Here is a 16042-nt window from a genome sequence, read left to right as displayed (position 1 = left end):
TTTAAATTAAAGTTGCCAGATGGGGTAAGTGTAACACTGCGTTACAATCTGCCCTGCCGTGCTATTCTATGACATCAGCGATGTAATTCACACTATTTACTTTAATGCATTTTAATGAGAAACGACTGACAATCATTGTTTAATGTTCAGAAATTATTATTTCAAGACATGGAAAGCATTTTGCCTCGTTTATATGGGCCGTCCCAGGCATGGTTGCAATGTGCTCATTGTCAAACTCAAAAATCAGATTACTTTTAATTATTAAAAAACGCCATTATTTTATTTAAAATAAATAATTATTTTATTTTATTGACAAAATATTTTAGTTTATCTTGTATATTTTTTTCATAAGATCAGATAACATTTTAGGGTGTCATATGGTCATGTTACAACGTGCCCCTCAGCTGTTACAATGTACCCCACCTACGGGGCATGTTGTCACATTTCACTAAAGAAAAACGTATACACTATATTTATGAAACAAAGTGACATATGTGTACTAGACAAGTGTGAAATTACTGTGGATAAAAAAATTATACTCCGAACACGAAGTGGACTTACACAATTTGGGAAAGTCAAAAAGTGTTACTTTGTGCCCCGCTCTCCCCTAGTAGCAGCCTAATAATACATGCCTCAAAACTTAAGCATCTTCTCAAAACAGTTCTGGGCCCTGTTTCATTAAACACGTTTACCAAATAAGTCAGGTTTATTTCAGTTAGTCTGACTTATTGTCAATTGATTTGGTTCAAAATAAGTCAGATTAACTGAAATAAGCCTGGCTTGTTTGGTAAACGTGTTTATTGAACAAGTCCCCTGAAGCATGCTTTTTGTTTATATTTGCTGACACCAGTGTTTCTCACAGACTTGGAGGTGGGTCCGGATTGAATTCCCCCTGGGGTCTGGATCTGGACCAGAGTCCGGACTTTGAGAAGCACTGCATTACAGAGTAGTGGCTACACATTACAGAGCAGTGTCTACACATTACAGAGCAGTGTCTACACATTACAGAGCAGTGGCTACACATTACAGAGCAGTGGCTACACATTACAGAGCAGTGGCTACACATTACAGAGCAGTGTCTACACATTACAGAGCAGTGTCTACACATTACAGAGCAGTGTCTGCACATTACAGAGCAGTGTCTGCACATTACAGAGCAGTGGCTACACATTACAGAGCAGTGTCTACACATTACAGAGCAGTGTCTACACATTACAGAGCAGTGTCTACACATTACAGAGCAGTGTCTACACATTACAGAGCAGTGGCTACACATTACAGAGCAGTGTCTGCACATTACAGAGCAGTGTCTGCACATTACAGAGCAGTGTCTACACATTACAGAGCAGTGTCTACACATTACAGAGCAGTGTCTACACATTACAGAGCAGTGTCTACACATTACAGAGCAGTGTCTACACACTACAGAGCAGTGTCTACACACTACAGAGCAGTGTCTACACACTACAGAGCAGTGTCTACACACTACAGAGCAGTGTCTACACATTTCTTAGGTCAAACATTCTTTGCGTTTATTTGTTTTAATATCTGTGGTTTCTAAAATACCAAACATACACTAAAGCATCTGGGATAGGTATGATTTTTCATGTTTTGTTTTTATTTAAATTTTTTATTTTTTCAGAAGTCTCTTCTGCCCAGCAAGGCTGCATTTATCTATTAAAAAATACAGTGAAAACTTTAATATTGTGAAATATTATTACAATTTAAAACAGCTGTTTTATATTTGAATATATTTTAAAATGTCATTTATTCCTGTGATGCAAAGTTGAATTTTCAGAATAATTGCTCCAGTCTTTAGTGTCACATGATCCTCCAGAAATCATTCTAATATGCTTCTAATCATAAGAAAGAAATCTAATATTATTCTTGTTCTTCTTCTTCTTCTTCTTCTTCTTATCAATGTTGAAAACAGTTGAACTGCTTAATATTTTTGTGAAAATCATGATACATTTGTTTCTATCCTTTGACAAATAGAAAATTTAAAAGAACAAAACTTATTTTAAAAAGAAACACTCATAAATGTTACGTAAATGTATTGAGTGTCAATTTTGATCAGTTTAATGCATCCTTGCAGAACAAAACTGGCCCCAAGCTTTTGAACACCATTGGAAATAAAACAACATTTTGCATGGGGATCATCTGACTCATATTATCAAACTGAAATTTTGTTTATAATCAGTTTATCATCAGTGTAATCAAGATTAGGAAATTTGTTCAAAATATCAGCATGATACTTCAATGACTGCCAAGCTATTAAAAGTGCCTTTGGGTCTCTAAAAGAACAAAGATTTACTCATCCAACAAAGTCCTTTGATTACAATGTTTCTCCCACAGAAGTAATATGCCACACTACCAACTCGACAACAAATATCTCTTTTATAATCCTTCACTTTTATGAGTGATGCGGGCACATGATGTGTATTGGTAATGGGACGTTGAAGAGACACACCATGTGACGGGACTAGCTTTGTTCAGTTAAATCAGTCTGGAGTTTGCTTTCTTTGTTTTTGTTTCTGACACCAGTCTCAAGATCTCTGATCAATTAAAAAACCTGGAATTATCAGTAAATCAAATGTAACTAATAATACAAATGAATATTGCTTCTGTTCCTTTAACGGGTCTCCAGAGCTGCTGGAACCACTAAAGGAAACGTGTTACTGTGACACTTGAAGTTGTCATCAACACTGCTGTGATTAACAGCACTCTCTCATCAGTCCTGGTCATACGGACAGCGATAAAATGCCTTTCTCTTCATTTAGCTCTGCCACAGTGTGCCCAAACCACACTACACCACATATAAGCCTGGAACAAGGTCAGTGAGGGGTGTAAATGATAATGTAGATCATCGCTATATATTACTCAAACAGCTAAAGGTCAAAAGAAGTTCTTCTCAGCTCTGCTCACACCTTATGTATTCATTCAATTAAAAAAGTTAATGCCACTTAAAAGTGATAGTCATATCAATTGTATTTCGACCATCTTTTATTTACCCAGAAGTCATTGCGAGGACCGTTCTAAGAATAGTGACCTGCCTGACCCCTCACATTTTAGACACCTAGACAGTGTTAATCCACCTGATGATCGTGCATGAAAAGACAGACTTTTCCTTTATTTATTGCTTTCATGCTTCTGTCCCTTATATTGACCTTTATTGTTGTCCTAACAGCCAAGTGGATTATGACGTAAAAGCCCTCTGCAAACGCCAAACAAAACATTGGCAGTGTTCAAAGTGATATGGCTGACTTTTTCTGAAATGGACAAAAAAAGCAGAACAACCTCTTGGTGTCTGTCTCTGTCTGCTCTTGTGTTCTGGTGTCAAAGTTTATTTTCGCATTCACCTTTTGGAAACAATGTAGAAAAGATGGCAGCTTACCACACTCAGCAAATATCTTTATCGAAATTCTTATTCATCACAATGGTAGTGCTGACACCTTAGACGCTTTCAGAGCTGACATTCAGCTTTAAGATTATAGGGGCAAAGGGTTTAAAAAAAAGTGGATTTATTGATTTATTATTTGTTTTGCTGGGTTAGAATTTGGTGGCTCACAGTTACTCACAGTGACCACAAAAACTATTTAGACACTGTAGCCGTATTTAAAAAGGAATGTCTTTTAATTAGAAACAAAAATATAAAGCCTTCTGCGAACAAATGATGCTAGTGTCTTTTTAAGAACTTAGCTATTTTTAATAGATGAATACTGTTTTTTTATGTAAAATAAACTATTTTTTCAGTAGTTATGGACAATGGACACACGTATGGTAGAATTATAATTTTTTTTATATTTTAATTATTTGAGTGTTATTTTTGCACATCTGCTATGTTGGAGTGTGAATCTAATCGTGATGCTGAAATCATCTATTTATACTGGACGACGTGAAGCTGCATAATGCTAACAAGTGATAGAGACACCCTTTGCATCAGGGTTATCACCTGAGAGAGAGTGGACCCTTCTACAACCTGGTGTTAAAGAGCGATCTGACTCGACCCTGACAGAATCCTGGCTGAGAGAAAGAGCCAGACAACCACACGTTCATACATGGCAAGGACTGATGCATGCAATGTGAGAAAAAAATCTGCAAAATGTGTAAGAAAGTTACCAGAAATACTCTGCTGCATTGTTCTTTGTACTTAGATTTGGATTTAATTGCCAATGGCTACATTTACATTTGCCAAAAAATTGCATTAATAACATTCTAGACAGTTTTATTGACATTAGGTTGTTTTCAACTGGAATTTTGTTTTATAGTCTAGAACATTCTGAGATTAAGACGCATCTACCCTTAACTAATTTTTGAGCACATCTGAAATAATAAAAATAGTAAAAACCTGTTGAAATTCAAGAGTAAAGATAAATTAAATTAAATTGTGAGTAATGTAACTGCTAACTGAATCAGCAATAGCAGAATTAGAAGACCCGCAACATAATTTTATGATGCAACATAAGTAGCGACAGATATTTTCTTCAGTATTGTGAGATGCAAATGTAAAAGACGACTAGGGCAAGTACTCTGTTCTATCTACTGGGTGATTATTGGATAAAGGCAATTTTTGCCCTAGATTTGATTTGTAAACCCCTTTCACCCCAGAATGTGATTTTAAAGGGTTATTCCACCCCAAAATGAACATTTTGTCATTAATCACTTACCCCCATGTCGTTCCAAACCCGTGAAAGCTTCGTTCGTCTTCGGAACACAATTTAAGATATTTTGGATGAAAACCGGGAGGTTTGTGACTGTCCCATTGGCTGCCAAGTAAATTCCACTGTCAAGGCCCAGAAAGTATGAAAAACATAATCAAAATAGTCCATCTGTCATCAGTGGTTCAATCTGAACTTTGTGAAGCGACGAGAATACTTTTTGTACGCAAAGAAATGAAAAATAACGACTTTATTCAGCAATTCATCTCATCGCCATTTTGGAGATTATCCGCTGGATGCAAATATCGTATGCTGTTCTGTGTCAGCCGCGCCACAAGGATACGAAGCTTTTACAGGTTTGGAACGATATGGGGGTAAGTGATAATGACAACATTTTAATTTTGGGGTGGAGTAACCCTTTAACTAATGGGAACCCACTCAATTTAAGAAAATAGGGTGAATTTCCATTTCATGCCAACTTCAAGCAACGTTTGAAGAACAAGGCTCTCTGAACTCAGTGAACTCTGGTTTGAGCTGATAAACATGATTGAGTGTCAAGATGATCCCCTCGCCACTTTTTAACCTCCTTTATCAGGGCCACTGGACTTCAGTCTTCTAGCCTCTCTTTGTGACTTGTGACCAGTCTGCCTTCCGTCTTTCTATTGTATTGCCATGGGCCTTTCTTTCCTCTTGCTGTACCTTAACCAACATGTACATGCACAGGAAGTCTCATATCCATTTCCTTTGAGTTTGGACAGAACAATTGATCACCTTTTCTCCACCCTTTCTCCTGCCAATTCAATATTGTAGGCGATGCATTAAAGCCCATGGAAAGCTGGAGCTCTTGGTCAGGGTGTGGTGAGATAGTTGTTTATAAACATGCTTCTGCAAAACATTTTCTTCAGGTCATTCTGGCTCTTGGAGGTAATCATTTAGCCACACTAATGGATGTTTAGCCCCTTGTTAGAAAAGATCTCCAGTGAAAGCTGGAAGTTTGTCATCTACAACAAAGTCTCAACCAAACCCAGTAGTTAAGATGTTTGCCAAGAGTGTTGTCCATTGTATACCATGCGGTTGTGCTACTCTAGAAAGTGGCGTACAGAGATATGTTTTCACATTATAGTTTAATAATCTCATTCACAGTATCTCTTGCATTGCAAGTCTGCAGTGAGGCTTCATTCACTCTTTAGTCTCCCACGTGGAATGGAAGTAATCAGGTAAATCCACCTTATTGTAGCTGGTATCTCTGGCATGCACAAAGAACAGAGACGAGAGACCCACAAAATATAGATTAATGGGGATTACCATGGAAGAACAAGAGAATGGGCATCATTGTCAAACCATGCAGGAGTTCAATATCAGTCTGGAGCAATATTTAGAAAGTAAACCCACATTTTACAGATTTAAGAGAGAATGTGGTACATTCTGTTAGTATTGCTCACAAAGACATTATGTATGTACAATCAGTAAAAATACTTAACAGGTCTTAAAGAGCAGTGATTGTTCAATTTTGGATGATTGTCTCTAGAATGGTTTACTAGTTTTCCCAGCAGGATTCTAAACTAACTTAACTAGCAGAAACTCCCATCATAAACCAATGGAAATATCATGTAAACATTTGTCTACGTAAGTCCACCAGCTAGACCAACACTAGCAAGTATAAACCAGTTTAGACCAGAGTTTCAGCAAGGGTTCTTTGATATAAATACAACACTATCCTTGCAAAAGCTACTGTTATTTAGTAGTTTACACATCCCAAGTCAAATTAAGTCTCAGTCATTCAAAGTAAAGCTACACTGCCTCTCTAAACCTGCCTTAGTTATCCAACAATTACATTTTTGTACAGAGAGTGAGAGCACAGGGGATACGTCCCCCCTATCCCTTTTCCCTGCTAATGGCTAATGCTACCTGCATGCTAATGCTAGCCTTTCACTGTATCCTATGTAGTTTTATGGCTGTCAGCTAAATAGTCCCTTAGGAGCAGGAAATGTGGTGCAACAGCATGTAATCAGATCGGCGTAAGATAACTTTGTTTGAGGGATGGTCATATGCTTAGCCATAGCCTGGGGCCTGCTTCATTCGCACAATCTGGGATCATGCCTCAGTGCGCACATCTAATGGACACAGCGAACTTCATCATGACATCATGCCTTTGTTTAAAATCCCAACACCCATTCACCACTCTGCTGCTGGCTTAGGCTGCCAGCGCCGGCAATATCAACAAGCAACACCTTTAAATGAAGGCTTCAGGGTCAAGCTAACATGAGGACTGTTTGCTCCAGCATACTCTAATGCAGATGGTGTTGAGATACTTGTGTAGGACTAAAAGTCCATGCAAGAGAACTAGGTTATGATAGAATATATGGTTTATTTATTGTCAGGCTATACTGGTTGCCAAAAAGTTCAGTAGATGCCTAAAACAAACGGCTTAAGCTGGCCTGCTGATCTCTTCTTTTCTCTCAGCCTCGTTTTTGTTGGTATTAGAGGGGTTTTGGCCATTTATCAGTCTGTGAGACTAGCTTGGCCAACAATATGGACCAGCATAAGCTAGCTAAGACTTAGGATGGTCTTAAGCAGGGGTGTCCAAACTTGCTCCAGATGGGTCAATATCCTGCAGATTTTAGCTTCAACCAGCTCCAACACATTAGCCTGTAAGTTTCTAGTTAGACTGATGACCTTGATTAGCTGGTTCAGATGTGTATAATTAGGGTTGGAGCTAAACTCTACAGGACAGTGGCCCTCGTGGTGCAGGATTGGACACCCCTGCTTAAGACCATCTTAAGCCTTAGCTGGTTTAAGCTGGTCTACATGGCTGGTCTTCAAGTGGTTGGCCAGCTAGTCTTCCAGTCTGATAAGTGGCCAAACCCCCTCAAAAAAACAGCAAAAACAAAGCTGAACACAAGTTTGGAAACAAGTTTGGGCACCCCTGTTATATAAACACAAAGTATTCTGTTTTTTGGACTTTTAACACTGGTGTCCTGAATGATCATGGTGCATTCAAAAATCTCAGCCTTCACTTAGTATTTTTTGATAACACTTTATTTTAGGCACCAATTCTCACTATTAACTAGTTGCTTATTAGCATGCCTATTATTAACATATTGGCTGTTTATTAATACTTATAAAGCACACATTCTGCATGATCATATTCTACATCCCTAATCCTACCCAATACCTAAACTTAACAACTACCTTACTAACTATTAATAAGCAGCATATTAGGAGTTTGTTGAGGGTAAATTCGTAGTTATTGGTTTGTTAGTATTGAGAATTGGACCTTAAAATAAAGTGTGACCATTTTTTTCTGTTAAAATGATAGTAGAGGGTATTTTGGGTGATCTTCCTGCTCTTGTATTTTATCTATATTAAATGCAACAGGGTCATTGGGTTTATCACGTTAGTCTTAGTCTATAGTAGCTATAAAATGTTTTAACCACTGACTTGTGATATAATTCAGAGGCATTGCTAGTGTTTAATATAAAGAATGTAAACACTCACATAACCACCCCCTGAACATCATTCTTCAGTATCAGCCAATGGCAACACTTACTCCATGATGTCATTTCCAAAGCACATTCCAGTTGGATGAAAAGTGGTCCACACAGGCTAAAGCATTGTCCAGAGAGGGATTATTGGTTGTGGTTTTGACAAATTAGACTTGACTCTTTTGGCTTTATGTTGCTATAAAAGCATGTGTAAAATTTGACTGTATTTAATTGTAAATTTAAATGTTGAATGTAATATATTTACATGACTAATATAATGTTACTTTTGATGACTAGTATCATAAATTATGAGAAAAATAAATGGTTTTATAGCCATGTCCTGATGCATTATTGTGACATGAAGAAAAAAACAAAAACACTGTGTAATCTCTTGCCAGATTACACAGTGTTATTATCCATGTATGATTAAAAAAAAAATGTTTATATGTCTGCTTGGATTTTTTTTTTAAGTGTTCAAAGAACCATATGAGTTTGTTGCGAACTTTCAAGCCTTCAAAAAAAAAAAACAACAACAAAAAACAGATCTATAATTATTGATGCAACCGCTTTCTCTGATGGGTTTAGCATAGCAGTAACCTTGTCCATAAAAACTGACAGTGTCAAATTTGAGTCAAAGAACCAATGGGTCTCACTTTAGAATAGATAACACTTGTTAACTATTAACTACGACTTTTCCCTCAATAAATTCTTAATGTGCTGCTTATTAATAGTTAGTAAGGTAGTTGTTAAGTTTAGGTATTGGGTAGGAATAGGGATGTAGAATAAGGTCATGTAGAATAAGGCATTAATATGTGCTTAATTAGCACTAATACATGGCTAATATTCTAGTAATATGCATGCTAATAAACAACTAATAGCTGTAACCGTAAAATAAAGTGTTACCGACAATGTACTGAATCTAAAAATGTATGCTCAGAATCATGCACCATGTCAAGTTAAACTTTTAAAATTGCCCTTTTCCCAATGCCAGTGTCACATACATTCCCATTTGTGTTTGTGAATCCTATTGTACTATGCGTCACCATGCGTCGCCCTCTGAATAAAGGCTGTCTGGCTCCCAGCTTAAATATTGCAGCAAACTAAAAACCAGCCATCAGACTGGATTCATTCACTTCTGCTCACTCGGGCGACAAGGATTGGAGGCCATAGGTGGGAACCAGAGAGCCAAAAGTTCACTTCACACCACAGTGTGCCAAGAGAAGGGGAACACAAATACTCTGGAGCTCTTACTGTGGCAAGTTGCCCATTTTATACTCTTTACCTGTATTGTTGTTTGTTCTATATAGTGCACCTTTGGCTATGCATTTGATTTGGTTGTATAGAATTTGGGGTGTTTTTTTTTAAGAATCGGATGAGAAATGTAAGAGTTTGTGACTTGTCTTTTTTTGACGGGGTGAAAAAATATAAAATGTCATGCTTTGATTTGATTATCTTTCGAACTCTAGATGCTGAGGTCTGATAGAACTAATGCTGTAAATGTAATTTTAAATGATTCTATCAACACATTTCCAAAAGTATATTGCTTGGGACAATCTACATGAAGTCTACTACAAAAAAACATTTCACTTCTCTGCCCGCTTTCAAACATCTTGTTTGTTTGCTCCGCAGTGCTGACAGTCAACCATGGGTGACTGGAGCTTTTTAGGCAACATCCTTGAGGAAGTAAATGAGCATTCGACGGTAATCGGTAGGGTGTGGCTCACGGTCCTCTTCATCTTCCGAATCCTCATCCTGGGCACAGCCGCGGAGTTCGTGTGGGGCGACGAGCAATCGGATTACGTGTGCAACACGCAGCAGCCGGGTTGCGAGAACGTTTGCTACGACGAGGCCTTCCCCATCTCACACATTCGCCTGTGGGTGCTCCAGATCATCTTCGTTTCCACGCCTTCTTTGGTGTATGTGGGCCACGCTGTCCACCATGTACACATGGAGGAGAAGCGCAAGGAACGGGAGGAGGCTGAGCTCAACAGGCAGCAAGAGATGAACGAGGAGAGGATGCCGATCGCGCCTGATCAGGGAAGCGTCCGTACGGCCAAGGAGACGAGCACAAAGGGCAGCAAGAAGTTCCGTCTAGAAGGCACTCTCTTGAGGACCTATATCTGCCATATTATCTTCAAGACTCTCTTTGAGGTAGGCTTTGTGGTGGGCCAGTACTACTTGTATGGCTTCCGAATCCTGCCGCTCTACAAGTGCAGCCGCTGGCCGTGCCCAAACACGGTCGACTGCTTTGTCTCAAGGCCTACGGAGAAAACAGTGTTCATCATCTTCATGTTAGCCGTGGCCTGCGTCTCGCTTTTCCTCAACTTTGTGGAAATCAGCCATTTGGGCCTGAAAAAGATCCACTTTGTGTTCTGTAAACCGGTGCAGCCACAAGTTGAGGGACCAGGGGCGGCCGAGAAGGCCTTGCCTTCCATAGCGTCCTCCTCGATCCAGAAAGCCAAAGGCTACAAGTTGCTGGACGAGGACAAAGCTACATCGCACTTCTTCCCCCTGACTGAGGTAGGGGGAATGGAGGCTGGCCGGCTTCCTGCTCCGTACGAGCCATTTGAGGAGAAAACGGACGAGGCGACCGCACCTAAGAAAGATGTGTCTAAGGTGTATGACGAAACACTGCCCTCCTACGCCCAGATGACCGTGATAGGACCGAGCGCGGTGGCGGGGGTTGTATGCAGGGTTGAAGACGAGGATGAGTTGGCCATCGAAGCCAGCGAGACGATAGAAGACACGCGACCGCTCAGCAGTCTGAGCAAGGCCAGCAGTCGGGCAAGGTCAGATGACTTGACGGTATAAATAATATAGAACCGGATTAGAAGTGCAGCAGTACCAATTGTAGTTTTGGAAAAAAGCATAGAAAGTAAAACCAAGAGCCTTTCGGCAACTGCGCCGACACTTATAATACCAGCTCTTCATTCTGAGGAAGAACATGATTTAATGCTGTGCAAGCATAATAATTTAATTTAATAATTGAATTGCACAGAATAATGCTGTGCAATTTTCATGCCGAAACTTGAGAGCTTGATTTGTTTTTTTTTTTATACAGCAGTATTTTTTTGTCAAACAGTTAACAAACCAAAGTTAGAGATCTGCAGCAGCTAGATCTGCGCTGGGAGGAGTTGGGATTTAGCAAAATATGTGCTGTATTTATTTAATTTTTTTTTATATATAACATTTTCTATCCAGAATTTTACTCGAAGGTGGGATTCTGATGTTTACGTTTTTGGATTAGCCATTAGCGGAATGTTGTAAGTGATATTTTGTTATTATTCTGATAAGAAAACTGTCAGGGCATCATCCTTTTCACCTCAAGTTCAACCATACATGATGACAAATACTCAATCAAGCTTATTGATTTGTATGTGAATGGTACAGTAATGGATGTGTATGTGTGAGGTGAAACAAATGCTGATAGTTGCACAGTCGTTCATCATAGCACAGTAGCAAAATATAAAGAAATGACCACCACTGATATACGTTCAACATAACACCTTGTTTCTGGATTTACATTAAGAGTCTCTGGATTTCATAAACTGTAGGTTAGAGTGTATCCAGCGATAACTGTAATAATTACATTAGCCATAGAAAAGATTGTAGGCCACATTCTTTCTAGTCTCTCTGCGCATACAGCCATGATGATGATGATAAAGATCACACCCAATCAGCACAAAGTATTGTTCAGCAAGAGACAATAAAACAACATTACATGACATGTCACCGCAGACAGTCTGACATCCTTGATGTTTTTGGAAACAACATTTTCATACTTTGGTCCTCCATGATATTTCATTTAAAAAAAGCTAATTAATTTTTTTTTTTAAAGGGTTTCACCCCTTTATTGACTTATCATTTTCAGCAGAGACATGTCTTATATATTAAGGTATGCCTTAAAATTTAGTATGAAATATACATAAAAAAATCAGTGATGTATAAATTTCAGTTTTCAATTGTTTATTTAATTTTATGATTTATTTGAATTATTGCGTCTGACCAATTAAATTGTCCCTTTGTTTGTAACATTTTCACAGTTCTACCAAAGTCATAACACACAATTTACCGAAATGTATAAAAATCGTTCATGTCAAATGAGTGTTTATGATAACTGGTACGTCAAATAAGTTTTTTTCTTTTCTTCTCCACCCTGCCAGTGGTCTCATATTAGTTTGGACTGAATGTAAATTTGTTTTATTTCAGAACCTAAAGAATTGAATGAAACTAGAATTGAAAGGCCAATTTTCTGTATTATATGTTGTATGTGGATGATATTATTTATTGGCAAAAACACACATGATGCTTGGGCAGACTGCATGAGGTGATGAAACATTAAACCCATACTTAAATAGCACAAATATCATCAAGTGGGTCAAATAAATACAATTGCAGAAGTAAAAATAAACCCTTAAACATAAGCAGAGGAATAGTCATCATTTTGTCCTTTTAGTCACTGTACTAATGTACGGTATTGTCTGTTCAAAAAGCCTCAAAGCTGATGTTTAACAGCAGTTATTAAAGGGTTTATCTTCTCTGTTTGCATCTCTGATAAGCAGTTCTTCACTGTGTCTTTTCTCAGAACTGGTTAGTAGAAAACAACAATGAAACACTGTTACTGATAAGAGCATGAAATTACTTCATAGAAAAGCTTACTTTTCATGATCCGTGAAATGCCAAAGAAACAGCCACTGTGACACACATTACCACAGAGTTTGCAGCAGAGGACTCGTTCTACATTTTGCTCTGGCCACAGACGAATCATAAAAGCATACATCAGATTTTGGGGTGATGAGAGTAAATCTGATTATTGGTTCTTGACTGTGAGTTTCAATGGGAAATTGTACTGAGAAGTAACTTTGTTTAAGGCCTTCTGCCCCCCCCCCCCCACATCATTTATAATTTCTTAAACAAGAAATAAACCCTTTTTTTCTAACTTGTAGTCCTTTACCGCAACTATACAGAAATGAAACCTGTGGATATAGCCAATAAAAGGTCACGTGTGGTCAACAAGACTGTCTGACAGTATTTATTAATATCACAGTGTGAAAAATCATTCACATATAAAGATTTCCCACACACATCTAACACACACAAAAAAAGATATGCTATTATAGACAAGCTATTCCTTAATTTGTGGAATATGCATTATGCTAATGAAATCTATTAATATAAATATGATTAATATATATTAAACATGAATTTGTTTCTTTTTATATATATGTAATTATTATAATTGTATATTATTATAGAGTTTTTGCTTAAAAAAAAATTATTTGAAACATCCAAACGGCATGCTACTATCAAAGTACATGATTATAGTAATAATTCAGCAGCAGCTACTACCTCCTGATACATAATTATACCATGGTATTTGCTGCTCTCTTGTGGTCATTTGTGAATTATTTTATTTCTACTAAAACAATACAAAACTTATACAAAGCAGTTTGAGAACAAGAAAGAAATATCTGCAAATAAGATTTGAGTGGGTAAAGATGCCATTATGGACAGGTGAAAACTATACTGATGCTGACTGATTAATTAATAAAGATAAAATGCAACTATAAAAATGTATTTTTTGTGACACACAGCAGTAAAGCCATTGGATGTTATTTTTTTGTTTTAGCATTATGGATTTTTTTATTATGTTTTGTTTATTATAAATATTTTATGATTAAAATTCTGAAAGGGTGTGAAATTTTGAAGAGTATTTCCTGTGTGAGGCCACTCATAGGAAATATAGCAACCACAGTGCAACAATACATGCAGACCTCTCACACACACTGCATTAACAGCTACTGCGAGTTATTACCAAGCAGGGTGAGTTTTATTGTCAGTCTTCATTGATCTACACCACAGAGATGTTTTTAGCCTAAGAGGAAAACAATAATGCAGAATATTTTCACTAATCGCATGCTACTTTGTAGGATGTCATTTGGAATTCAGCAGATGAATGGATAACAATGTATTTCAATCAATCCGAGGGTGAGCTGAGACTTGATGATATATATCATTGTGAAATAAACTGAGACAGAAGACAGACATTGATTAAATGACTACATTAATTCTGAACTTTAAAATTTTCAGTGCTCTTATGAACGGCATAGCATAAAAATGATTAAAACTACTAATAGTGGCTTTAAAATGCACTCTTTGTTTCTATTTTAGGTACTTCTCATCCTCACAGTCTCAGACTTTTAACCAGCTTTTCAACAATCGTCGTGGTGTCCATCATTTGGTGTTTAGTTTTTTTTCTGGTATTCAGTTTCTGCTTGTTTTTATTTTATATTCAGCAGAACAAAAAGTAAGTCATATCGTCCAACATAATCTTCATTCAAATTAATCAACTAGATGTAACATTTTAATATTAATGGTTCCTGCTTCAATTTCACAGGCAAAAATCACAACCGAACAGAGATGAGGTAAAATATTTTCATATTTACTACATTATAGCTCTAACAAATGCACAGGACAGCAGTGCGTTGATAAAGAGAAAGACACGCAGATAGATTATTTATTTAGTTATTGTTTATTTTTTTGAAAGGTCACAGATGCAGATGCGTCTTCAAATGATGTAGCCTATGAATTTTGTCTGTATTTATTTTTAGGTCTCTGAAAAGGCGAAGAAACGAGAGAAAAATAAAAGTTACAGTGAGAGGGTGAACTCGGTGTACTATGAGTGGTTTACGGATCACAGACCACAGAGGAAACCAGACAATTCCTTCAGTACAGAACAAATAAATACACAAGTCTAGTTTCAGTAATAAGAAATGTCTTAATAACGTATTATAGTGAGTTATAAGTGCAAACAACTTTTGTTTTCATTGGTCACGATAAGACGGCCATAAAAGGGCGCTGTTGCACTAAATCACTAATTAGATGAGATTAATAAAAAAACAAGTTCAAGAATGAAAATTCTTGTCATTCCTTACCTGTGTGTTCTGTGTTTTCTTCTTTGTTCTTAGTGTTTAATGTCCATGTTTTCACAATTTGGGCGAACTATTCATATACTGGACAGATTCAGTAGTTTATGCACATTAAAATATACATTTCTTCCACAATTATTAGACCTCTAGCCAAAAGTTACATTATTATAATACAGTACAATACAAACTAATTTATTTATTTGAATATATGAAGAGTTTATTTGCAAAAACAGATAACTCAAAAATCATGTTTATTATTGTGTGATCATGTTTTTATTGTGTTAGCTGTATTTATTTAGTTATTTTTTACCTAATCAAAATAGCCCGACTGCAGTTTGATTGAGATTAATTGGAATGCACAATGAAAATACATGATTTTTGATTTTTGTTTTTGCAAATCAACTCTTCATATACTATAAAGAGAGAGAGTGACTGTTTTTCCCCCTTTGTTTTTCCTTCTTTGAATCCTTAATTTTAAATATGATCATGCAGTATTATGATGTTTGTTTATGATTTTAATGAAAGACAAAGTTGCTCACATGTACATACAAATTATATTTTTATTCCATCCATTATACTTAATTTACCCTGTTTTATAAGAATTTGCATGGGTTGGCAATTGTAATCCATATAAATCATGCCAATAAAGTTTTATTGACTCTGACTAAGAATAATCTGTCTCTGTGTACCGACTTTTTTGGGACAAATTTATATCCAGAAGTGAACTAGATCTGACAAACCTCCTACAACCTCCTTTGGGACTTCCTCATTTGTATAAATGGTAGCTATAAAAAATAAAGTAAATAGAGTAGAGCTGCAACGATTAGTCGACATTATCGACAATAAAAAATTGGCGACAAATATTTTTGTTGTCGAGTAGTCGTTTGATCTCATATGACCTAATGTCATATGAGAGCCTGCAATAATGCGGGTTGACCAGTGTGACGCTTACACTGGTCACTTTCCTCTC

General features: G+C 37.0%; 1 protein-coding gene and 1 long non-coding RNA gene across 2 annotated transcripts; both read left to right on the top strand.

The window, feature by feature from the left end:
• Positions 1–9787: 9787 nt before the first annotated feature.
• Positions 9788–12679, top strand: LOC306874279 (gap junction alpha-8 protein-like; the record flags this gene model as incomplete). The annotated part of the gene is made up of 1 exon (XM_079424218.1): positions 9788–12679. One exon carries the CDS (start codon positions 9788–9790, stop codon positions 10952–10954), a length of 1167 nt encoding a protein of 388 aa, XP_079280344.1. The 3' UTR covers positions 10955–12679.
• Positions 12680–13981: 1302 nt separating this feature from the next.
• Positions 13982–15738, top strand: LOC306874278. The gene is made up of 4 exons (XR_013784614.1): positions 13982–14131; positions 14315–14450; positions 14541–14568; positions 14755–15738. It is a non-coding gene; the product is annotated as an uncharacterized lncRNA (long non-coding RNA).
• The last annotated feature ends 304 nt before the right edge of the window (positions 15739–16042 follow it).

The sequence above is a fragment of the Barbus barbus genome, assembly GCF_936440315.1.
Source record: "Barbus barbus genome assembly, chromosome: 8".
Taxonomy (NCBI): domain Eukaryota; kingdom Metazoa; phylum Chordata; class Actinopteri; order Cypriniformes; family Cyprinidae; genus Barbus; species Barbus barbus.
This window is presented reverse-complemented; position numbering and strand designations above follow the sequence as displayed.